The sequence below is a fragment of the Papio anubis genome, chromosome 13, assembly GCF_008728515.1.
Source record: "Papio anubis isolate 15944 chromosome 13, Panubis1.0, whole genome shotgun sequence".
Taxonomy (NCBI): Eukaryota; Metazoa; Chordata; class Mammalia; order Primates; family Cercopithecidae; genus Papio; species Papio anubis.
In genome coordinates, this window is record NC_044988.1 from 974,893 (window position 1) to 1,000,270 (window position 25,378).

General features: G+C 47.0%; 1 protein-coding gene across 5 annotated transcripts in view; it reads right to left on the minus strand.

The window, feature by feature from the left end:
* PTCH1 (patched 1) overlaps positions 1-25,378 on the minus strand; it is a 74,342-nt gene that overhangs the window by 39,089 nt on the left and 9,875 nt on the right. For all 5 annotated transcript variants that reach the window (XR_002517711.2, XM_021927735.2, XM_031653995.1 and 2 more), the window contains exons 2-5: positions 24,615-24,807; positions 4,183-4,372; positions 540-609; positions 355-446 (exon numbers count right to left, since the gene is read on the minus strand). Coding sequence is in view for 4 of the 5 variants with exons in the window: in XM_021927735.2 (XP_021783427.2) it covers positions 355-446; positions 540-609; positions 4,183-4,372; positions 24,615-24,807 (545 nt within the window). In the remaining variant the exon portion in view is untranslated. The remainder of the gene's footprint in view (positions 1-354; positions 447-539; positions 610-4,182; positions 4,373-24,614; positions 24,808-25,378) is intronic.

Here is a 25,378-nt window from a genome sequence, read left to right on the forward strand (position 1 = left end):
AAAGTATCTCCTTAAGAAATAAGTGTCTAAATGCCTAGTCTTCAAAACTACGAACATTTTAAAGAGTTAAAAAATCACACGTACTCTGCAATAATTTGCATTTTATTTGCATATAAATAGGTTGGTAAAAGTGAATGAAATTTAATGACGCCTACAGAACTGTTTTTTGAAAAGAGAAAAAACATTCTGCTGAAATCCCCTCTCCCCCGACTATTCACTCAAAAAATGCACATGGAATTTCAATGTTTTTATTTCTTGTTCAAAACCGAAATGGAACAAGCAATGATAAGCAACATCAGAAACACTGAGTCCTAGAGAAGTCACAGACATCAGAAAGTGCGATCACACACTTACAGGAGGTACGCTGTCCCAGACTGTAATTTCGCCCCTTCCCAGAAGCAGTCCAAAGGTGTAATAATCAAACAAGGGTAAAGATACTCTATTATCTGTCGAAGTTAAAAAGAAGAGGCCACGCGTTAGGTTCAGGCATACTACTGGGGTGTTCCTGAGAAATTTTTGCCAACAAGAAGAAAATGTACCTGATCCATGTAACCTGTTTCTGTGATAAGCTCTCCGGATTTGTAACACAAATGTTCCAACTTCCACTGCCTAATAAAACGAAAAGCAGAGACAAACATTTCTCACCGGAAGGTAAGAAAATGAGTGCAAATTCGGAATGACAGAACATATAAAAAGAACTGCAATTTCGATCACTTTTAAGCATCTGTCAAAACGAGCAGCACTTTTGCCAAGTAGAGACCCAGCAAGCTTGCTTTAATGAATAGATAATACTCAATCGTAATTAACATGTAGGGTGTTTATGTAAATGAATGCTACCAAAGTACTTGAAAAGTCTTGTTTTCTTAAGTGTTCTCCCAATAATCTTGTTTACACCATTAATCTGCTTTTCTACATACATTAAACAACTTCAGGGCAGCCCAGCTGAATTATCACAAATTCAAAATAGGTGGGGATTAAATTAGGTTTGCAAAGTATTGACACATATTCAGGTGCGGAGGTGTTTTACTGGCAGATCATGTCCTGAATGGGTAGTGTTTAAAATGAACGCTTCTGCTCTTAACCATTAATATTATAAACAACAACATGTGCCAGGTGGGTCACATTCTAACTTCACAGTCTCTTCTATTCCTATCGTACAGAAACGTGAATAAATATACAGATCGAGAATTAATTTGGGGCTGGGTGCTGCAGCTCATGCCTGTAATCCCAGCACTTTGGGAGGCGCAGGCAGGAGGACAGCGTGAAGCCAGGAGTTTGAAACCAGCCTGGGCAACAAAGTGAGACCCTAGCTCTACTATAAATGAATGAATGAGTGAGTGAATAAATAAACTTAAAAAATTAGCTGGGCGCAGTGGTGCACGCCTGTCGTCCCAGCTCCAGACAGGAAATTACTTGAGCCTGGGAGGCTGAGGCAGTGAGCTGTGATCGTGCCACCACACTCCAGCCTGGGCAACAGAGAGTGACCCTGTCTCTACAAAAAAATGAAAAACAAATTGCCAGGCGTGGTGCCACATGTATATAGTCCCAGCTACTTGGGAGGCAGAGGTGGGAGGATCACTTGAGCCCAGGAGTTCGAGGCTGCAGTGAGCTATGATTGCTCCACTGCACTCCAGCCTAGATGAGCAAGATCCCATCTCTCAAAAACAAACAAACAAACAAACAAAATTAATCTGGAGTTTTATTGTCTCTAGAAAAGCGTTATATACACCCATATCTTTCCAAGTGTGTTAGGAAGATCAGTCTAACTGAAAAAAAAAGAAGGAGAAAAAGAAAAAAGAAAAGAAAATTTGAAAGCGGTGGGGATGGAAAAGTCCAAGGGAAGAAAAAAAAAAAAAGTAAAAACCTCCCTCCCAACTGCTCTATTATTGGCCTCCTAAGGCAGGACTGTCTTCACCCCCGGAGCTTACTGCGTCCTCTTCCCTGTGCCTTCCTATCTGTCTCTCAGCGCCCTGTTGAAATGTCACCCCTGTTAAGCTTGTTGAAAATGACCCCTTTCTCCTGAACTCTAGAGCCCTGGCTGGCCAGATCTCCTGCGCAGCTGTCACGGGGGCCGCCCACGTTTGCTCTGTCCATGTCTGTCTATCTCATGTCTTTCCTCTCTTTGAGAGCTGCGCCTAAGTTACCCATCTCTCCTCCATCCTCCACCCAGCCACCCATCCATGGACATATTTCTATTGTAATTCTACATAGCATCAACATAGAACATCCAGCATGAGCTGGTTCTCAGTTTCTGTTACTTGATCAGCTCTCATCTACACTTGCTTGAGAAGGGCATCACCGTGCATTAGAAAAACTAACGGGCTTGAGGCCAGAAAAAGGCTTTGAAACCTGGCTCTCTCATTTCATAACTGCATGAACTTGGACAAATGCTCTAATTAGTCTAATTCCCAGTTTTCTCACCTAGAACGTGGGATGGGTTGAACTACACGTTCTTTTATTATTATTATTATTATTTTTTTTTTTTTTTTTGAGACGGAGTCTCGCGCTCTGTCACCCAGGCTGGAGTGCAGTGGTCTTAAAGTTCATTCCAATGCATAAAATTACTCTCGACCCATCTCAGCTTAAGAGTGTAATTTAATTGCACAGACCCTCACGTCTTCTCCTGAAGCGTGTAGGTGACAAACACTAAGCATGCACTGGCCATGCTTGCAGTGGCCCTAGGACACCCATTTCCTGGCTCCCCGCAGGGATGCCCCTTCACGTTCTGCAAAACTACACTGGGTCGTTGCTTCCCTACAATGCTTGTTACAGACCAGCAGGGCAAGTCTGCCTGGCAGAAACATGATTTTACATTTTCTAAGGCCCTTGCATTCATATATCTGATCTTGCTCTGGGGACCATGGAGGACACCAACACACATGACCATAAGCCCAGGTTACAGATAAGCAAACAAGAATGTGCCAAAGATATGGATATGTGACTTGCCCCGGCTGTGCTTGTCCCTAGGATCCTGTCAAGCTGGAACGTAAGCAGAGGTTAGAGCAGGGACAAGTAAAAATCTTAATTTTATTCTTTTCTTTGGTTCTCCCTGGCTGCCGAATATGTCTACACTGCTCCTTCCTCACCTCTTCCGGGAAAAATAAAGGGTACTAGTGAAGGCCTCAGCGAAGAGGTGCTGAAAGCCTAGGGGAGGCAATGGGGTTGGGTGACGTCAACTCAGAGGTCCCCTGGAAATGGGGTTTAGTGATGCCAACCTCAATAGCAATCAACAAACTGAATGCCCACTCTGTTCTCAATGCTGGGGTGAAAACAGGTGAGAGGTGGCCCCTGCCCTGGAGTAACCGACAGTCTAGATACATGAGAAAAAGGACCGAGTTCTGAACTCTTCCTAATGCTTTTTACTCACAGCATTGTGAAATCAGCAATATGATGCTAAAAGATGACTTTTTCAAAAGGTGTCAGCGGGCCAGGCATGGTGGCTCACACTTGTAGTCCCAGCACTTTGGGAGGCTGAGGTGGGCGCATCACTTGAGGTCAGGAGTTCGAGACCAGCCTGGCCAACATGGTGAAACCCCGTCTCTACTGAAAATACAAAAACGAGCCAGGCGTGGTGGCAGGTGCCTCTAGTCCCAGCTACTTGGGAAGCTGAGGCATGAGGATTCCTTGAACCCAGGAAGCAGAGGTTGCAGTGAGCCAAGATTGCACGGCTGCACTCCAGCCTGGGCAACAGAGTGAGGCTCTGTCTCAAAAAAATATAAAAAGGTGTCAGCAACAATTTCCATGGTGGCTCAGCCCCCAACACGCTGTGTGACATAAAATAACCACGAGTACAAAGTCACAAGAAATAGCTCTTCCTTTTCGCATTGTTTGTAAGTTCACTAAGGGCAACTCAAAATATCACTGCTCCGAAAATCTCTTAAGCAATGAAGCATCTTACAGCGTTGGTGTACAGACCCCAACGGGCTGAGGGTCATCCTCATTTGGGGACAGTGCCAAGATACTTACTGGCAACACATTATAAAGTAATGCACTTGCTGTGTTACCAAACTTGAGAAACAAATCAAGACGAAAAAAATCCTTTCATTGCAAAGCTATCTGAACTAATACTCCAGGTGCATTTCCAGGGCAACTCCATTTACTAAAATAACAGGACCTACACCAGTAGCCTTCTCCCACCGCCTTACCTGCTGCTCATCAGTGGGTGGGCGCGGTGGGCCTTACCTGTTGTACATGTATACGTGGACACGGCTGGCCTGGAGCGCGGAGTCCAGGTGCTGTAGGAGTGCTTCTGTGGTCAGGACGTTAGCACCTTCTTCCTTAGGGGTCTGTATCATGAGTTGAGGATTAAACATAGCCTCTTCTCCAATCTTCTGGCGAGTATAATTTAATTCACGACTTACTCGTCCTCCAACTGACAAACATGTACAGGTTTAATTAGAATAGCAAAATCACTGCAAACTCATGTTTTATCTGTTATCTGACTACCTGCCATAGGATACACAATAGATGAACTCTGGTCATGAGACTGGCTGATGGGTGAGCAGTAACATTCACTTTATTATTAATGGCATTGTTAACTTTACCAACAGTAAACATAAAAAATACTCACTAAGCCCATTAATGGCTGTCCCGCCTGTCACAGACGCAAACCTAATTGTAACTAATATACTATGTGCAGAAAGGGGGAGCAGAAGGGGGGAGCAGAAAGGAAAACTTGAGACACCTTTTCCTTGCAGACCAGACCAAATAACCCTGTTACAATTTCTTTCACTTGTATAAACAATGTGCCCTTGCAGCACATTTCAAGATAAATGGCTTCAATTTACACTCTTCTCCTAAGTAATCTGGCAAAGGTAACAAGGAAATGTTTCTCTTCGTGGAAAAAGAAACAAGGACAGGTGACAACTGTGTGTTCCGCACAAAACTTGCCAGGAGAAGACAAAGTGGTTCAAGTCAGACGTCCATGGGGAAATTCCACTTGAGAGGAACAAAATGTATTAGCCACAGCCATCATGGGCAGTCCCTGGAACCTGGTTCCATCAGACTCCCCTGGTCAGCATCCAGAAAACACAGGTGCCAGGTTCTGAGTCAGCTGGGGGCAAGCAGCCTGTGTTCCGGAAGCGTCCCAGGTGATCCTGAACCTGCTGCCCAGGCTGAGAAGTCCTGCCTCAAGCAAGCTGGCCAGCACGGGGCATGCCCAAAGCCAGCGCAGGCACAGGTGACCAAAGAAAACCATCATCACTGTGACTGCCAACCGCCTTTTCTCTTCCTCTCCTTTTTACACCCTTAGGCCCAAGGTTATGTTCAATGAACGGTTCTGGGCCAAGCCAAGCTCCAAATGCTGCACCTGGGCTGGGAGGTGTCTCAGGGAGATATTAACAGCTACAGACCCAGGAACCTAGAGCTCCGCCACCCCACACTCTAGGGCAAAGGAAGCGGGTCTGAATTGTCCCTAAAGTCACTGATAAGTTGCGTGTTGACTGAAAAGCAGGCCTGCAGCGACAGTTTAGAAAAAACTCAGAGATCACAGCTTTCCCACGAGGAGGCGTCCTTTTTCTTCCAGTTTAGTATTCAAGGACACAAACATTTGGTTTGGACAAGTAAATAAGGACTGGGAACAGCGGGTTGTTTAGTTCTCTTGGCATATTTTATAAACAAGGGGGCAGGCTAAAAAGCAAATAATGCCCTCATTAGGAAAACCAGTACAAATTCACCGCCTGGCAGGACCCTCTGTGCAGGTCCACGCGAATGCCAAGGCCAGGAGCCCCGTGAGGTGAGGTTTAACATACTGCGTGTGGGGTCGGGAAGGAGGGAGGAATGTATCCGTCAGTTAATAAAAAGGAATAAGACTTCTGTGTGCAGAAAACTTTGAAAAACGCCAGGGGGGACTGACGAGGGCCTTGCAATCAATGTGAAGTTAAGGAAAAACCACGGGAAAACACTGGGCAACAACTGGCACAGAGAAGCATTTCCCTACTCGGCTGCCCTTTCCTGTAAGCCCTGGGAAAGCTGCCTGAAGGCAGGGCCTTGCTCACTCTAGCACAAAGCACAGTACTTAACACCACGCAGACTTCCAACCAATTAACTGAATTTGAGCCAGCCCACATCCCCTAGAAGTGCAGAAGTTATATGAGACTAAAAAGCCAGTTATGAGTCCAGAGGTCGCAGCTGCAGAGCTGCCCATCAAGGAGCTCAGCGCAGCCTTTGCTCACCCCTTCTTTTTTCCTGGTGTTATCACATCTCATGCCACAAACCTAGAAGTCATTCCCATTTTTACCTGCCTCCTCAAACATGAGCATGTGCGAGGTTTTTCATTCTGCTTACAAAGTAGCACCTTCTGCACATTTACTGAAGCTTAGAATATAAGGTGACTTAAACCCACGAAATTAAAAAACAACAGTGACAAAGCACAGCCCCCACCCTTAGATGGTGATTTGGGTGCCGTTCCAGTGAGCAGCAGTCCATGACAGCCAGCCTGGCTTCTGCAGGATTCTGCCCATCAGGCCTCAGCAGAGCAGCTGCCTGTTAACTGTACAACCCTCGAGGTGACCCAAGTGCAGTGTGCACAAAAATAGCAAAACCAAACACAAAGTCTGTGCTGCTAAGAACTTTTTACCATACTCTTCCAGACCAACCTCATAATGGAAACACAGGGTGTTTTGGAAATGGCACTTATTTTCTACAAGATATAAAATGTACCCGGGGAGTCTCCATCATGTCCCCTTTCTAGATGTTTTAAGATGTATATTGACACAAACATTTTAATAAAGGTATAGATTTGCCCTGTCTCTAGAATTGGAAAACTTTTCTCTCCTCCATCTCTTTGCTCTAGTGATGAACACAACTATTTTGCCAACATGATGTTTCAACCAAGACTATCGCTACAGGGTGGCCAAGCAACGAGAGTTGAGACTCTGACGTCTACAGTTTTCTCAACCACCTCTGCCATATGTACTGTTCAATTCAATTCATTTTTACATATTACATGGTCATATTTTATCTAATCTTTCATCTTACGTTTAACCAAATATGAATGTTTTGCAAAATGATTCAAAAACTTTAATGACGTTTGGTTGCCATGCATTTTATCTGACCAACAGCCGTAACGTGATTCATTCATCCAGCAAGCATTTGTGGGTGGGTACTTTGTCACAGGCCGTGGGGATGTGGTGGACAAAACCAGTCAGTGTGGTCTCTCCAAGAGGCGTGCTGGCCAGTGAAGGGAACAGGCAACAGCCAAGCAAAGCAGTAAGATACCTTCATAGCACAAGTGTGATGGAGAAAACGAAGATGGTGATGCCATGTTGGGTGGTGGGGAAGGGGAAAAGCTACTTCAAATGGGATAGCAGGGAAGACCTAAAGGGAAACAACATTTAGGTGACTTTGAAGAGCTGGAGGAACAGTGTCCTGGGTAGAGGAACCAGCAGCTGCAAACGCCCCAGGTCTGGCTTATTGCAGGGAGAGAAGGGAGGCAAGTGTGGTGGAGCTTGCTGAGACTGTCATTAAGTCTTATGTCATTTACCACGTGCACTGGTAGACTCAGCCCCTTCTTGGGTATAACTGTGTCATAAAGTACACGACACTCATATATCCTGACATCAGCATTCACCCAACACGCTCTGGAACGAGCTGCCAGAAACAGAAACCCTCCAGGATAGAGCAATTTTACAGACGCGCCTGACATTTGCTACCCTAGCAAACACCTATCCTAAATCACTGCTGAATGACAGCTGAAAGCTGTTCATTACCTTGCTGTCTACCTTATCATCCCTAAGTGTGAAGCTTTGAGCCCAGGAAGCTCCACAGAACCCATTTTAGATGATTGAGATGAAGGTCATGGTCTTGGAGAAGTAGGTTTCTCCTTTCTTTTTCTTCTCTTTATTTAAAGACAAGGTCTTGCTCTGTCGCCCAGGCTGGAGTGCAGGGGCACACTCACAGCTCACTGCAGCCTCAACCTCCTGGGCTTAAGTGATCCTCCTTCCCCCAGCCCCCCAGATAACTGCAACTACAGGCACACACCACCATGCCCAGCTACTTTTTCCCTTTTTTGGGTAGATACAGGGGCCTTACTATGTTGCCCAAGCTGGTCTCAAACTCCTTGGCTCAAGTAATCCTCCTGCCTTCACCTCCCAAAGTGCTGGGATTTCAGGCATGACTCTTTTCCATTTTCAGGATCAAAGTCCTAATGTATTTTAAAAATAATCTAATGTTCATGAAATAGTGCAGAAGAAAATAACTATTAAATCCAGTATCTGTTATGTAGATGTAGGTATAGGGAACCAAGTTAATAGCCATTTTTGCTGTGTGGTGGGCTATGAATAACTTTGTTTTTTTGTTTGTTTTTTTGTGAGACGGAGTCTCGCTCTGTCGCCCAGGCTGGAGTGCAGGGGCCCAATCTCAGCTCACTGCAAGCTCCGCCTTCTGGGTTCACGCCATTCTCCTGCCTCAGCCTCCCGAGTAGCTGGGACTACAGGCGCCCGCTACCACGCCCGGCTAATGTTTTGTATTTTTAGTACAGAAGGGGTTTCACCGTGTTAACCAGGATGGTCTCGATCTCCTGACCTTGTGATCTGCCCGTCTCGGCCTCCCAAAGTGCTGGGATTACAGGCGTGAGCCACCGTGCCTGGCTGGGCTATGGATAATATTTACCTCCTGTGCTTTTTAAAGTTTATTTCTGTTAATTTTTCTACAACGAAAGAGTATAATTAAAAACTTCTATGGTTGGACATGGTGGCTCATGCCTGTAATCCCTGCGCTTTGGGAGGCCAAAGTGGGAGGATCACTTAAGGCCAGGATTCGACACCAGTCTGGGCAACACAGATAAACGTATTTATCTCTACAAATAAAAAGTTAAAAAAACAGCTGTGGAGTAGTGGAGGCTGCCTTGAGTTCTAGCTACTTCAGAGGCTGAAGTGGGAGGATCGCCTGAGCCGGGAGTTGGGGGGTCCAGTGTGCTGTGACTGTGTCACTGCACTCCAGCCTGGGCAACGGCATGAGACCCCACCTCAAAACAAAACAAAAACCAGAAAAACAAAACCTTCTATGTGACACACACACACACACAAAAAGAGAAAAATAGGTATGAGAGCTACTTGGTAGAGATATGAATTAAAAACAAACTCAATGCAAAAAAATAATGTGCATCTCTGTTCTCACTCATATGTGAGAGGTTAAAAAAAAAGGTTAATCTGATGGAGGTAGAGAGTAGAATGAGGGTTATCAGAGGCTGGGAAGAATGAGGGGAAAGGAAGAGAGGTGGGTTAATGGGTACCAACATACAGTTAGGAATACATTCTAGTGTTCCATAGCAAAGTAGGGAGACTACAGTTAACAACAACAATATATTGTATATGTCAAAATAACTAGAAGAGAAGATTTAGAATGTTCTCAACACAAAAAAGTGATGAATGTGTTTGAGGTGATGGACACTCCAATTACCCTCATCTGATCATTAGACATCATATGCTTATACCAAAACATCACATGTACACCACAGATATATACAGTGTTAGGTATCAATACTAATAAACTACAAAAATAATCATATGCACCTTCATCATATTCTGAAGTCCTCCTATATTAACAATAAAATAATAACCCCTCTGAAGAAGACTCAAGAAAAATCATTATCTCAGGATCCTGAGACACAAAATGACATTTTATACTTGGGTTCTGCTTTCCACTTGCAAAGCCCTTTGAACCCGTATTCTTTACGTCTTTGGAAATATTTTGATCATTGCTGCTCCTCCATCAAGCTGGGGCCAGCTGCACCAGGCAGGAGGTGAGCATGGGGACCAGAAGACCCCAGCACTGCCAGGCAGGAGGTGAGAATGGGGACCAGAAGACCCCAGCACTGCCAGGCAGGAGGTGAGCATGGGGACCGGAAGACCCCAGCACTGCCAGGCAGGAGGTGAGAATGGGGACTGGAAGACCCCAGGCAGGAGGTGAGAATGGGGACCGGAAGACCCCAGCACTGCCACTATTGGCAGAGATATCTGGGACAAGTCCCTGACGCTGCTGAGGATAACAGGGATGACAACTGCTGTGACAAACTTCACAGGACTGTGTGAGCCTGAGCTGACGATGTGTGTGAAATTTCCCAGACCCTTACCCGAGAGCTGAGCAAGCGTCTGTTCACCCATGCACTTGTCACAGAGCATTGGTTCACTGCCCTAATGTTACAGGGGAGGGGGCACAGCTGCAGAGTTTGGGTGGCTTGCCCAGGGTTACCCACCGTATTAGTAAGAGGCAGAACTGACCCTTTAACCCAGAATCCAAGTGCCCTGCAAGCCTCATGACTTCTGAGCACCAGCTGAGAACCTGAGTACAGCAGGAGGAGGTAGTCTAGGAGCACCTAATTCCACAGAGCACACTAGACAGGTTGAGCATCCCTAATCTGAAAGTCTCAAAGGCTCCAAAACCTTCCTGAGTGCCGATAGGATGCTCCACGTGAAAATTCCACACCTGACCTCATGTAGTCAGTCACAGTCAAAACAGGCTCACAACCATGAAGACGACATTGTCACCACTGCACAAAAAGTAACTATAGCAGACCTGGTGAAAATGTGTGATGGGCTTATTGACAACTAACGCACTGTGCATTCACAACCAAACAGGAAATCATGTCAGTTCCTAAAATCAAAGAGACATGTCTAAGATGTCTGTTGTTAATGAGGCCTGTGATGCTGGAGGAAACATTCTGAAAAGCCATCCAGCAGATGCCTCCTCACCCCTACAGGACCCACTCCCTGAGCCTTCCACTGCTTCTGACGTTTCTTCTCGCCTAACAAAATAAAACTGGTGTACAGCAACCTCTTAGTGAAAACACAGCATTGCAGGTGGAGGCCGGAAGCTGTCGTCGTTTAGCCGCTGATGCAGGTATCTGGTGATGCTATTGGGCTGCCTGGGTATCCTGAACACATTATTTTTTCACTGCATTAATGGAATGTGATATTTTTTTTTTTTTACTGGTAAGTACGTATGTGTGAATTAGTTTAAGAAAATGATTGCTTATCGCTAGCATATAAATTCTAAGTCAGGAAGGATGGGAATGCCACACAACCAGATTGTCCACATGGGTGGCTGAGATCGTGACATCTTTGCTGTTAGACAGTTCAATGTACACCAACGTTGTTTCTGGAACACAATTATTTTAAATATCGTATAAAATTCCCTTCAGGCTAGATGCATAAAGCAGTTGAAACACAAACAAATTTCATGTTCAGACTTGGGTCCCATCCTCAAGCTATCTCATTATGTATATGTGTGAATATCACCCCCCCAAAAAATCCAAAATCCCAAACACTTCTGGTCCCAAACATTTTGTATAAGGGATACTCATCCTGTATTATGCTCACAGCTAGAATTTTAGAATGCATGAAACATGACAATAATCCGTATTTTTATTTCAAGTACAACCATGTTGCCCCAAAGATTTTTCTCACCCAGTGAGGAGATGCAGGTCTTTTCAACAGGGCTCCCGGGGCCGCAGTGGACAGGCCTCATTTTCCTTCTGGTCCCCAGAGGGGCCTGTCTTAGAGGGTGCAGATGAAAGCACACAGAGACCATGCAGCCCTAAGCCTCTTTACCTGCAAATTCTGCCATCTTATTCTCCAGAAATCCAAGGCTTAAGCCAATTCTTTGAAAGGCAAAAGAAGCATCACTTCTGCCAGTATTTTTGATCAAGCTCTGAGGACCCTCTCATCCCCAAATAGAGCCAGGCTTACCTTTCCAAAGTGAGGAAAGGCTAGCTAGCTCAGGTGGGATGCCAGCTGACCCAGAGGCCTATACTTCTAGGTCAATATGATTCCAATCCATTGTAGACAAGCGATGTTTCCCTCATCACGCTTCCCTGCTGTGCCCCTCTCTTCAGCGCAGCCTTCTGCACAGAGCTTAAGAAACGTCTGTGGCATTCACACAAAAACCTTTTAGCAAAAGCTTATTGTGATCCACATAAAGATGACCTGAGGGACCAACTAAAGTTATTTTCCACAAAACTCAAGTCCTGCCCATGCACCTCCGTATGGGAGGGACGCAGAGGGGCAGCAGGGCCATGGCACACCAAGTGTGCTGAATGAATAAATGAATGCGCGGTCTCAATACAGAGCCTTGGGAACAGGCAGTCATCTGTATAAGTTATTAATTCCCCCCAAAGCCTCAAAAAGTCAATCAGTCAAAACAAATGACCCTTTCAGCCTGAAAAGTACCCACTCAGAGTCCAATTAGGAAAATAGGGTCTGTGTATATGCAAGCGTTGCATTTGCATTTGATTAATCCCATGAATTATCTAACAGCCTCTAGAGAGATTTTCTTTTTCTTTTAGTTGCTCAGGTCCTCCTTTCAATGTTGCATTTAGTTACTGTGAGGCCGAAAAAGTACAAATCTCTAGGCGGGTGTAACTGCAAAATTATTACCACTGCCTCTTTTTTACAACCGAAAAAAAGAAGATCCAGTCATGTGGGCAATTGGCTGAAAACGCTCGGGTTGTGAATTTTAGTCCTCTCCCACCCCTCTCTTTTATTCAGGAGGAGCCACCCGCTGCCCAAATTTCTGGGCTGTTTTTCTCCTTGTGAGATTGTGCCCCTGCGTGCTGCCATGGGAAAAACGCTACAGGCAGCCCAAAGAGAATGTGCCTTCGTGAAGTGAGCCCAGTGAGAGGACAGCCACCGAACCATAACGAAAACAGGACACCCGCACGGGCCCGCACGCGGCAGGCGGGGCGCAGGTAGTGCGCAGGCGCCGGGCCCGCACCGCGCATGTGCCGGAAGCAAGCGTCCCCGCCCCCACCAGCTGCTGGCAGTGCCATCTGTTATCAGCCTTGCCCAGGCTGCTGCCTCTGAATGGCTTTCCCTGACGCAGACCTGCTCGCCCTGTCAGATGCAATCAGGTCAGCCCGGCACTCTGCCCACGCTGGACCTGCTGCCTGTCGCGGCTCCCACCAGCTCCCACGGAGCCACGAGTTCCCAAGACAACACTGCATCTGCCAGGAGGCCCCTTCTTCTTTGGTTACTTGCCACACTGGCAAACGAGGGCTGTGCACCGCGCCACCTGAGACAGGCCCAAGAACGTCGCTGACTTCCTGCAGGGCACAGGCGGAAATGTCTTCCATCCGGAACGGCCTATACCTTCCAAGCTGGGAACTGTCCCAGGTTCTACCACAACCTCAGGTGCAACCAGGCTGCTCCAGCGCCACAGGCAGGCAGGGGCGCACCCAGGTCCCGGCGCTCTGCAGGAAGTGGGCGCGCCCAGAGGTGAGATGCAGAGCGCACGCGGGCTCAGAGGCCACGCTCCACCAGGCAGCAGAACCCGGGAACCAACACAGCGTGTTTTCATCAAGCTTGGCTGAAACCTCCTAAAGTCTTCATTAAAAAAACAGAAACAGAAAGCAACCCACCACCAACAACAAAACCCAAGTGCTTCCCCGGCAGGCTCTCCATCACAGCACTCCGGCACTGCATAACATTAACCCCAGCTCCCTTCTCCCAGCTTCTGTGGGGCTGACATCGCCTCTCAGCGCTCAACAGTCTTCTTGCCATTATCCAGCCTGCGCCTCTCTTCACTGGCCTCCCACTTGAGCCCGCATGGGGGAGAAGACAATGCGAGTCTCCACCTTCGCACGCAGGCTCCCTGGCCTCCGGGGAACACCACGCTGGCCTCATTTATCTCCTGCACTGTTCCTTCCCTCTGCATCTGTGCAGGGAGACTCACGTCACTGGGGGCCACTTTCATGATTTTGTTGCCATCAGGATTAGCTGGATTAGGGGCCGGTACATAAGGACCCCCTGGTGCTGTGAGGAAGTTTCATCACCGGGTCAGCGTGGTGTGAACTATATTCTGTCAACACCACCACTCCTTATAGCCACCAACCAAAAAAGGGGGGAGGATGGAGGTGGGGGCGTGGCAGAGCAAAATGCCTGGAGTGCAAAATGTATAAACTCATCACAGCAATACATTCCCACAAAATGTATCAACTCATCACAGCAATACATTCCCACATCATGCATTTCAGTGTGTGAGCCATTCAAGACTATTCTTCTTTCAAACAAGAAACCTATGTGATTCTCTTTTTTTTTTTTTTTAATCTATGAAGAATTTGGTGGGTCTGACAGTGCAGGTAGGGAGAGTAAATATGGGTAGGCGAGTACGTATAACTACCCAGAGGAAGAACAAAAAGCCCACAAAAAGCCTCCTAGCCCTTTTCTAAAGCTAGTCAAACAGTTTGGGAAGAGTTGCACTGCTGAAACCTTATATTTTGTTCAAGGCTAACACCTCCAGAATGGTTAGTCCTCTTCTTCTGAAGGACCAAAGCTATCCCATCCAGCAAGGATATCCCCCCATCTAACGTGAAATAAGACAATGTGGGCAGGAGAGTGGTGGAGGGAATGGCGTGGGGGGTAAAAGGATGGAGAGAAAAACAAAACAGAACTTTTAACTCCTTTTAAAACTTCAATGACTGAATTTTTTTCCTCCGAGGGAATCATTTACCTACCTCCATCCTGGCCCCACTCATCTGGACCCTGCGTGAAGTAAACACACAATTTCTACAGAAAGTAATGGGATTTCTGCAAGTGTGTGCGAGTGTGTGTTTTATAGAGCAGTCCCTCTTGCACAGAACTGGGCTGTCCCATCAAAGCCGTATCTGTTATATTTCTGTCTTTCTCTTCTGTTTGGCGTATTCACCAACAAGAGAAAAGGAGGTAAGCTTTGGCGGCCCTGACCTGCAGCTGGAACACAATACTTTCGCACAGCCCTGCCGACCCCTGACATAAATTTTACACCGCAGCTGGCATTTACACACTCAGCATTACCATATGTATAGCTGCTCGGTGCTAATTATGCTAATCACCTGTCTAACTCGCTGCAGCGAAAAATGGCTGCATTTAGCAGTCCAGCGCCTCCCAATGCAGCTTACTGTGTGGCTGAAATGTACATTCAGACGGCCCTGAATGGCAAGATTTTTCCACGTTGCTGGCTACATTCAGGCCTCAGAAAAATTTATTCAAGTCAACTGGTTTCGGTCCGCAACAAAAAAGTTACGAGAAAAAAGTGAGTGTGTTCTTGCCCTAACATTCTGGATCTGCTTGCAAGCAAAATGATAAATCAATTGGTGTGGGAAACAAAAAGGGAGAGAGATTTCTTTTGGGAGCCATGTGAAACTGTAGCCTATTAAAAAAAAAAAAAGGAAAAAAAAAGGGTCATCCTATTCCCCAAATCTCTAGAAAGAGCAGTTAATAGATATTTAGCCCTAATCCCAATTCTCTCAAATTGCAAGCTTTGTTTGCAATTAAGCAAGGTATTAAACATGTGCAATTTTTTTTTCTGGATCATGTGTAGACCAAAATGATGCTATCGTATTTATCATTTTTTATTTATTACAACAACGTGTAAATCTCATGAGGAAAATAAAGAAAGAAGAAAGAAAGAATTTCTTAGGCAGCTAGGAAAAATTCTTTTGTTATTTTCTCTTAGAAAGCCTCTATTTAAAAAGAGGCTGTGTGATGTTTGAGTCTATTTTGTGAAGGTTGCTGGTTTCCCACTAAAGGAGCAGAGGAAATCAGGGAGTGGGGGTGGGAATGTGGAAGAATTCACAAAAGAAAAAAAAACAGTGGTGGGAGGAGAAAGAGGGAGTCAAGAAGCCTACATTTTCCTTCATCTGAAAATTCCTGTATTTATCATCACCATTTCTTAGAGCTGTTTCCTCAGATTACTCTGTAGAATAAATTTCTTAATCAGGAGAATATTGGTGCAGGTATTTCAACAATTCCCCAAATTCAGACTGAAATCCTATTTCTTCCTAACTCACAAAACATGTGCATATTAATTTTTAAAAACCCTTCACGTGGTCACTCTCAGGGCTGCTTCGTATTAGGCTATCTGGATGGACAGGTACTATCTGGGCACTCCGATTTCTTGTCATTGCTGGCAGCATCCTACGACACGTTTTACCGGAAGGTGGCCCAAAGTGCCAGCGACTTTCTCACCTCCAAACAATCATCATTAGCAGACTCCTTACTTCAGAAATGCAGAAAGCAGGAGAAAACTGGAAGGCCATTTACTCCAGAATATACTGTGGGCTACACCCCTCCGGGCTGCACACCACCAGACTGGCTTTGCGACCCGTCAGCTTTCCATGCTTGGAAGGTGCTCCCACCCCGGGGGCTTCCTCCCACAGACGAGGTCACCCCGAGGCTCGGGTCCTCGGCCTCGCTTCCGCTCACCTTTCCGTTTAACCACCAGCAAATGAAAAACAGGATGCTCGTGCAACTTAAGGATGCTGCTGTGACAAGAGCACTCTTGTCTCTCCCCACCCTCCATTCTGTCCCACATTTTATACACTTCTCTGACCCAATGAAGCAACACTATCCAAGCCACATCTTGATTTGTTTGGCATCCCAATTCAAGTTGCTATTCTTTGCCATTCCAATGTGTTTATCTGGGTGTTGTAGTTTCAAATCTTGACTGTGCAGCCAAAAACACAAATGACACAACCACTACTGTGCTCACTGCAAAGCGCAGGGTTTACCCCCAGCCCCCATCCTCTCAATATCGCACTCTTCTTAAATAGGAGATGGACCACCCTGCCTCGTGGCACGGAGCGGTGTTTACATTGCAATACTTGACTGTGTAATACATCTGGCATTTTTGGGCAGGATTCCTGAGCTAGGGGCCAGAAGCCCTTAAGCAATGATTTAAGGGGAAAAAAAAGCCATGCACATTGACTTAACAAAGCCCATTTCCAGTTCCTTTTGCTTACTTTTGTACATGTTTCATTAATAACTGAAAACTATCTTGGTTGCTAAATTGGGTAAGTCTACTGCTTCTTTTCATTTATCCTAACAATAATAAATAAAGCTTGCACTGTGGTATGGGGACCTGCTTCTCACTAGCCTTGCTTTCATAGCAGTGGCATTACAGGACCCACATGCAGAGCGGACTATTTGGGCCAACTCACACCTGGGTTTCTGGATTAGAAATAAGGTCCTGCCCCCACATTATAAATCTCTCCAACAACAAACTTGCCATTCATTAGCAGGTATCTGACTGCCCACCAACAATAGTTTCCCTAACACATGTCAGCTGTTTCTCCAGCCACGCTCTAAACCCCAAATGAAACAGTCATATTCCTTCCTGGAGGGACTAAGGATGGGGCACATCTTCCTGTACACCAGACTCCTAAAATCCCCCACCACAGCCCAGTAGGTTCTCAATGGCAGTATTCTGCTTACGGAAGGCATCAGACATTGCAGTGTAAAGGAAAAAAAGCGCCCTAAATCCAATTTAAGAGAAAAAAAATCCAGTAAGTATTATCATAAGCACCCAAATTCAAAGATTAGAAGAGAAAGTAACAGAAGTGTTTATATTTTGATGACCCTGATTATATCTGTGTATTCAAGGAATGTTCCCACCGAGAGAATCCCGCAGAGCTTCCTCCTCCTGCAGGCAGAAGTGCCCTCACCAGCAAAGCCCTCGCTCTCTGGATGTCAACCAAGACCTCTTGTGAGGATGGACCATAAAATCCGGATAAGGAATTCCATCGTCTTCGATCTAGCCAAGCTCCTTGTGCCCACTGGCTTTGGCGGGAGTTCTAAGCAAGCAAAACCTGAAGTGGGGCACCTGGGAGGGAAAGCCATGGTTTGTGCTCCACTCACCGTCTCAGAAATGCTACGGAACCCGGTTCTTCCACTGTCCATGTGCCACGGTAAGCACAGGGGACCAAGACTTATTTCCCGCTCTCTCTGGCGGTGTGGTATGGGTTGAAGAAACGTGTCAATGGATTTTAAAGTTGCCTCAGCAGTCCATTAAAAAAAGTCATGATTCTTCAACAGGGTAATCACATCTTCTGCCAAGAGCCCATCAAAGAGTGTGGTCTTGGAACCAACCCTAACCAAAATAAGAATGCCAAGGATGCAAATGGCAGCTCTGTATCTAGTATCTCCTGCAGCTGGCTTGAAATAATAAATGTTCTCATTCCCTCCTCTTAGTTTGTGATTAGCCAGACTTACAACCATTTCAGAGTTCACACTAGTAACTGCAGAGATCCACTTGGAAGGAAATGACGTGGGCAGCTTAGAGTGGGTGGGTGGGTGGGAGAAAGGGCAGGAGGGAAGGGGGGAGGGGGAGGAGGCAGCAGAGGTTCTGGGAGCCAGTGAGGGGCACAGGAAACATTAATAGTATCATAATAGGACAACACAGCTATGGTTATTATGTGGGGGTGTCTGACGTAGCTGGAATTCCCTCAACTTTTTCTCCCCCTAAATAGTGTCAAAAGAGTGCCAGAAGTTAAAATACTACCTTTATGCAAAGTGGCTTCTATTAAATCTGGTCCCCTTTACAGTTATTTTATAATATTTCCACATTTGTTTTAAAAGCCAAAAAACCTTTTACAGTGAAACACAACCCCGAGTAGAACTGAACACTCATCGGGGCTAAATCTGGGCAGATGGCTAGCATGGTGAGGCGGGAGGCGGCCACCAGAGCCCAACTGTGACTCTCCCCTACCCCAATACAAGCAGGAGAGCAGGGCAGACGAGTTTCAGCTTGCCCCGAGTGGACAGAGCCTGGGGTCACAGGCAGGTCAGCTTTGAAGGAGAAACCCAAATGAAACATAAACATGGCATTGTGGAAACCAGACAAATCTCCCGTGGCTTGTCCAGCCAGCATTAATCTCGGCATCAGCTGTGGCGCATAACCTAAACACACGGATCAGGCTGTTCATACATCTGGAAGCTGTCATCTTCTGGAACCTCCTGGCGGCATCTGATGTATCTGAAACACCCCGTTACCCAACCTGTCCCCTCAACGTGCTGAAGGGTCAAGAATGGCAGATAGCAAAGAGATGGGGAGGATTCGCAGGGTCAACTGCCCTGTGGAGAAGACACCTGAGGGCTATTTGTTCTTTTTTAAACAATCATTGGTAACTTCGCATTTCCAATTGTTTTTCTCCAAATATGAAAGAGACCCCACAACTTCTTCCACCTAAATGTGCATACGCACTAGTGGAAACTAATAAATACCTATCTAAACATATTCTTCCTTTCAAACCATGTATGGCATGGGAGGGTCCAGGGAGCAGAAAGGAGCTGCATTTTTCTTCCTGTCCCTTGTGAAATGCCCCCAAAATGGCAGCCCCAGAGAAAAGAAACCAGGTGCTCACTGCGGAAGGGCAATGACAACAGAGTCCATTCTGCCCTTCTGGCTGGGACACCTTGGTCCCTTGCTGTCCCTTGGTTCTGCTCCATAAGGGCTCCTGGGGGGACATGGGGGAGTGGTTTGTGACAGAAGCAGCTGGAGGAGAATGACACCACCAAAGAGTTCACGCACTAGCCAGGCTTCGGAAGGAGCTGTTATTTCAACATGCACAAGGGCAGTGGTGTCTTCTGTTAAAGCTTTCCAGAAGGTCACCCATGCTAAAAACCTTCAGGCTATTGGGGTCGAGGTGGAACCAGTCTTTCTGCAAATTTACATATCCCCCACCAAAAGGTACCCAAATATAAAGCATTTCTTTCTTCCACGGCCTCTTTCCTCTTTCGACCCGTCATGGTGTTTTTCTTTGATGTTTAATGTCATTCTGAGAAAAACAGTTATCTGGGTCAGTAAATACAGGAATGGGATGGGGGAGTTGTCTTAAAGAAGAAACTAATACTCTTGCATCTCTGCAATGCATTGTAGCCACAACTGCATCATAATAAACGTCTTCCATCTGCACAGCATGGGTCTTTCAGTCAAAATCTTTTTAGCATCTAAACCAGTGGGTCTCAACTGAGATGATTTGGTACACCCTCTCCCCCAGTGACATCTGGCAATGACTGGAAACACTGGTGGTCACAACTGGGAGGGTGCTACTGGCATCTAGTGGGTAGAGGCCAGGATGCTGTTAAACATCTTATAGTGCACAGAACAGCCCCCGACAACAGAGGATGATCCAGCCCCAACGTCAATAGTCCTGAGGCTGAGGGACCTTGCTCCAAATTGAAGGAGTGGTGAAACTCAGTTATCTCCTACAACTGACTGCCTGAGTTCAAGAACACTGAAAGAGTTAACACTAGCAAGGTACAAACTTGAAAGCACTTACACATATGATGCAATATTTAAAAAAACAATTTCTTCTATTTTCCTTTAAAAAAAAAAAAAAAAGTCAAAATCACAACCTGCCTCCTTTCCCCCTTGACGCTGGCCTGCAGCAATGTTAACATCCAAACACCAAGGCAATATGGATTCATTTCAAGGCTGTTGCCTTCTGCAGAAAAGGAGGCCAGGAGCTGGGCAAGCTTTTAGAAAAAACAAAAAGCTCAGAGAGATAAATGAATGCTCTATCGCTGGAGACGCTTGACAAGAAACTTATGTCTGAGGGAGGGCTGGAGTGAGGGAGTCGATATGAAAAGAAATAGATATTGAGGGAGATGGGCTAAAACTGCTCAACAAAAAGGAAATACCAACAAAGAAACAGGCAAGATTAAAAATAATACCAGCCTGTGCCCAGAAGGGTGAGATCCAGGTGAAGCACTCATGGCTCCAGGGAAAACACTAGAGGCCAACATGTGAGCACACTCATGAGACAGGGATGGCTAGCAGGAAGCGCTGACAGCCCCCAGCCCAAGCAGGGAGACTTTTGTGAAATGGCCCTGAGGGACCAGCCCAGCTTCCAGGCTCCCACCCAATCTCAACCATCCCACAAAGGGAGGCAATGGCTGCCCTCCAGGAGACCACATTCCTGTTCTCTGAGCCTTTGCCCATGCTGTTCCTTCTGCCTGGAAAGCCCCCTACCCTCTCCCCTCCAGCCCCTGTGCCTGGCTCAGGCCTCCACCCTTGAGGCCATCCTGGAAGATGTCCCCGATTTTCCTGCCATTTTGGCACTGCTGTCCTTCATGTTAACCACCCACACACCAGTCCATGTGCCTGCTGAATGTTTGGATGGAGTTCCCCTGAGGGCAGAGACTGTGGCTTTTCACCAACATCTCTCTGGAGAGCTTTCTGCAATGGTGGGTGCAGAACCGATGGTGGCACTGAGAACATGTGCAGAATGAACGCTTCTGTTTTTACACAATGACAATTAGGTTCTCCCCCACCTTGCTGCCACGGTCGTGTGTTTCTGCAATAGCCGATGTCCACTGCATCAGTCAACATATTCTCTATCAAACCTCACTACTCCACAATATATGTGAAACTGATTTGACAATTTTCATCTGCAAACACTATAACCCTAAAACTCAAGCTGATATCTTAACATGTAATTGACAGTTTCTTAAAAGGCAAGCATTATATGGACATTTTAACAACAGAATACAATCATTCTTATCACCAATGCCTACACACGCACACACGCACGCACGCACACGGACTCTTCCTCATCTAGCATATATTAGTCTGCACATTGTGGCTGATGTAGTCTAACTCTTTATAAAGCCACATTTCCCCAGCATGTTAAACAAAGCATGCAAGTCAATTTGAAGATACAGCCTTTCGAGTGGATCCCTTTAATTTGCTGGCTGTATTAAAAAGATAACATTAACATGACTTTGGCAGATAGGAGGATATGCAGAATAAGACAATGTGCACACACACACTCCTGTGATTGTAAATCGCAGGAGAAAGAGGTTCTTCCAAACTATCCCTCAGCATCCCTCTCCCCTTAAAATCTCATACTTTACTCTCTTCTGTTGTTTTCTAACTAGGGCAATATGCTACCTCTATCCATTTCGTTTTTTTGTGTAGCAAGCACTCTGTTCTTGCCCAGTTCATATAAAAATTCATGTCTAGAACTTTCAGAACAACGTACCTCTTAACAAAGCACCATCTAACAGATTTCTTTACTGATCGCCATGAGGAATTTATCTATGAGACAGATGCACAAAATGAACTTAAATTTGGAGCTGCTACTCAATTCAATTCATGGACGTCTACTGAGGTCTAGGACAGCAGATTTCTCACTTCTGAATGCAAATGCTCACACTACTTACTGCTGACATGAACACTCAGCTCACTGTGTCACAAACAAGATCTCTACACAGTTACTTCTGCTTTCAAATGAAATTAAATCTATATGGCTAGTGCATATAGTCACCTATCTAGTTGGTTTTATCTGCATTTACGAAACTCGCTGCTTCTTTAGGGGGAGAGAGAATCTAGCATAGAATGAATGAATGAATGAATGAATGGGAGATCAAGGACAGGGTAACAGGAGAACAAGTGACTTATGTCATCAGTAGGCAAAATAGACCTGGAGACACACAGCAACCCATAGTTTCCCATCTGTAAAATGGGACAATCCTCATCATAAAGACATTACATCCACTATCATGTTATGAAAACAAAATAAAGTAATAATAGACAGCTATTTTATTGAGTTGCAAGGCATGTGATAATATATAACAAATGCCTGGTACATGGCAGTTGCTCAACAAGCGACAGTATTAGTACTGAGTAAATAACATTTGGCCCAAGAACCAGTGAGCCATGCTGGAACTGCCAGAAGTAAGCAAAGTGAGCGTGCCCCTCAGAAGTATCCTCCAATCCACTGAAAAAGAAAACCTCTACTCCCTCTCACTACACAACTGGCAGCTCCCATAAAACTGCTAGGAAGCACACTGCATCTCCTTCCAGGACTTGAAATGGGTCGTGTTATGCAGAAAGCAAGTTATTTCCAGAAATATGCAATGTTAAGAAAATAAATCACATTCTCTCTCCTTCGACGTGTTCAAGGTCCACTGAAAACTTGCTGAGAACACAAAATCGCGTTTTGTCATCCTCATCAGATGGCAACAAATACAGGTTGGATCAAGTGGTGGATGAGCCGGCCCTCCCTGTTCTCAGGCCCTCTTCTGTCCCAGAATCTATGGCAGTGCCCCTACAGTCTAGCCAATCACATCACTTCCAAACTCCTCAGCTGGGGCCCCTGCTGGTGTGTCATGCCCCCCGCCTAAAATGCCCTCCTTCCCCCACCGTCTCCAATTCTCTCCCCCCACCCCCGCGTCTGCCTCACCACTTCCATGGAAGCTCCTCTACCACCCTCTTGTAACTTTCACAGCCCATCGCAAACTGGGAACCCAAATGTAGTCCAAATGCATCGAATTCTAATAGTTTTAAATTGTGCAGAGTCGCACACACTTGAGTCTCTTACGGTGCTTAACACAGTGCTAGGGACATCATAGGTGCTCAGGAAACTTGTTGCTAGGAGCATAATAGCTGCTCGATAAAACCCTTCTTTTATCTACCAGCGATACTGAATCGCTGAACTGAGGTAAATTACTCCATGGATTCAATCCAAAGAACGCTTTTGTATTAATTACCAAACTACTTAAGGCAGGAATGTTTTGTCTTAATTATGTAGACTATTATTTTAATTGTCACTTCTCAATTAAATACTCCAACTCCACCACAGGCTTGCAAAACTCCGCAAGCTGAATCTTCACAAACAAGGAGAGATTAAGGAAATATTCTCCAGGGTTCGTCTCCAACAGCATCCTGAAAGGGATCACTGAAGCGATTAGGCGCATAAGTCCGCAGCTTCCACAGGCTGTCCGGAGGAATGCTCCAGGCATTTTGGTTTGAAGTATCTACATAGTCACCTCAACTCTCCCCTACCACCCTCTTGTAAGGTAAGGGATGCCCCAAGTGGTGTTTAGGGTTAAAATGATTCCAAATAGCAGGATTTGGAATTTGCCAAAAAGATAAGTAAGAAACAACCAGCGGGGGAAAAAATTGAAACCTGTGTCACCAAAATAATGTAAAAATGTTTGCCTTCAAAAAAATACACATCGATTTTAAATCTGCAACTGCTTTGCTAAGAAAGGTCCCAAGAACTCTAGAACTGAGGACCGTGGATAAAAGACTGGCAGAACCCCTCCAAAAGGTCCCTTCAACCCCGCGTTCTTAAAACATTTCTTTCCTTTGCCTGCAAAATGCAGCCTTCTCCCAGAATAATTCCATGTAAAAAGCCCCCACCCGCGAGGAAACATTAATCTACTTTGCAAACACGCGTTCCAGTCTGTGCCTTACTATTTTTTTTTCCACTCCTTCCACCCCCACCCCGCTTTTTTTGTACCTTGAGACAAATGTTTTTTTCCCTCAGAGTTGAAAGCTGTCCAAAAGCAGGACCACACACGCCGCCGCCTCCGCAGGCCCGCGCTGCGCCCGCCCCCGGCCCTCCCCAGCGCGCCGGCCGCGGCCGCCGGGGGCGCGCACACTCCAGCCAGCCGGAGGGGTGGCCTCTGGCTCCCCCGACTCCTTTCTCTTTGGACGCGGTGGGTGGGGGTGGGGAGGAGAAGGAAGCCGGGCCGGGGAGCCCGGCCGGGAGAGGCCAGCCCCGGGGCGCGTCTCGGGGCGCGGCCCAGGCGGGCGGCGGCGGCGGCGGCGGGCCCGGGAGCCCCCGGCGCGCGGAGTGGTCCGTCCCGCAGGGGCCCCGCGCCCCCGGCCCGCCCCCGCCGCTCTCTCCCACCTCACCTCGGCCGGCGCAGCGCCCCGAGTAGATTACAGCGCGGCCTTTGTCGGGCGGGCCTGGCTCCCGGCCAGGCGCCCAAACAATAAACAATCCCCCGGGTGCGGGCAGGGGGTTTCGCCGGCCGCAGCCGGGCTCTAGGTGTGCGCTGGCGAATATCTCTATCAACCGCGAGGAGGGACCGGGCCGGGGGCGCGGGCGCCGCGGCGGGCGCTCTTACCTTCCACCCACAGCTCCTCCACGTTGGTCTCGAGGTTCGCTGCCTTTAATCCCACCGCGAAGGCCCCAAATATGAGGAGGCCCACAACCAAGAACTTGCCGCAGTTTTTTTGAATGTAACAACCCAGTTTAAATAAGAGTCTCTGAAACTTCGCTCTCAGCCACAGCGGCGCTTTCCGGCCAGTAGCCTTCCCCTGGGGACGAAGCAGAAGGGAGGAGTGAGCGCCGGGGAGTCGCGGCCCGCGCGCCCACGCCCGCTCGCGCGCACCCGCCCGGTGAGCCCCCAGCAGCCGTGGGGGCGCGGGTGGCCGCGGCACACGGACTCGCCCTCGAGGCTGCAGCCCTGGCGGACCTGAGCGTCATGGGGAGGGGGGGGCGGGCTCGGTCATAAATCAAATTCGGGCCGCAGCGTGGGAGCTACACCTCGGGGACATCAGGGCGCCCCCACCCGCGGGATCCCTGAGTACGACTTGGGGCACTGGGGCTGCAATACAGGAGAAGAGGAAGGCGAGGTAGAGAGGAGAGAAACCACTAGACACAGGCAATATTCACCCCAGACCTGAGAAGGGAGGGGGCTGCGTAGTCCCAGCGATGGAACCCAAGGTTCAGGAGCCAGCAAACCAGTCCTGCTCCGTCCATCACCCTCGGGGACGGGCGCTAGGGGCTGAGCGCGCTTGGGAACAACATATTGCGGGTTCCCCCAACTGGACCCCCGCCTAGAGTGGTAGTATCTAGCAGGTAGGATCCACGTGGTGAGCGCGGCCG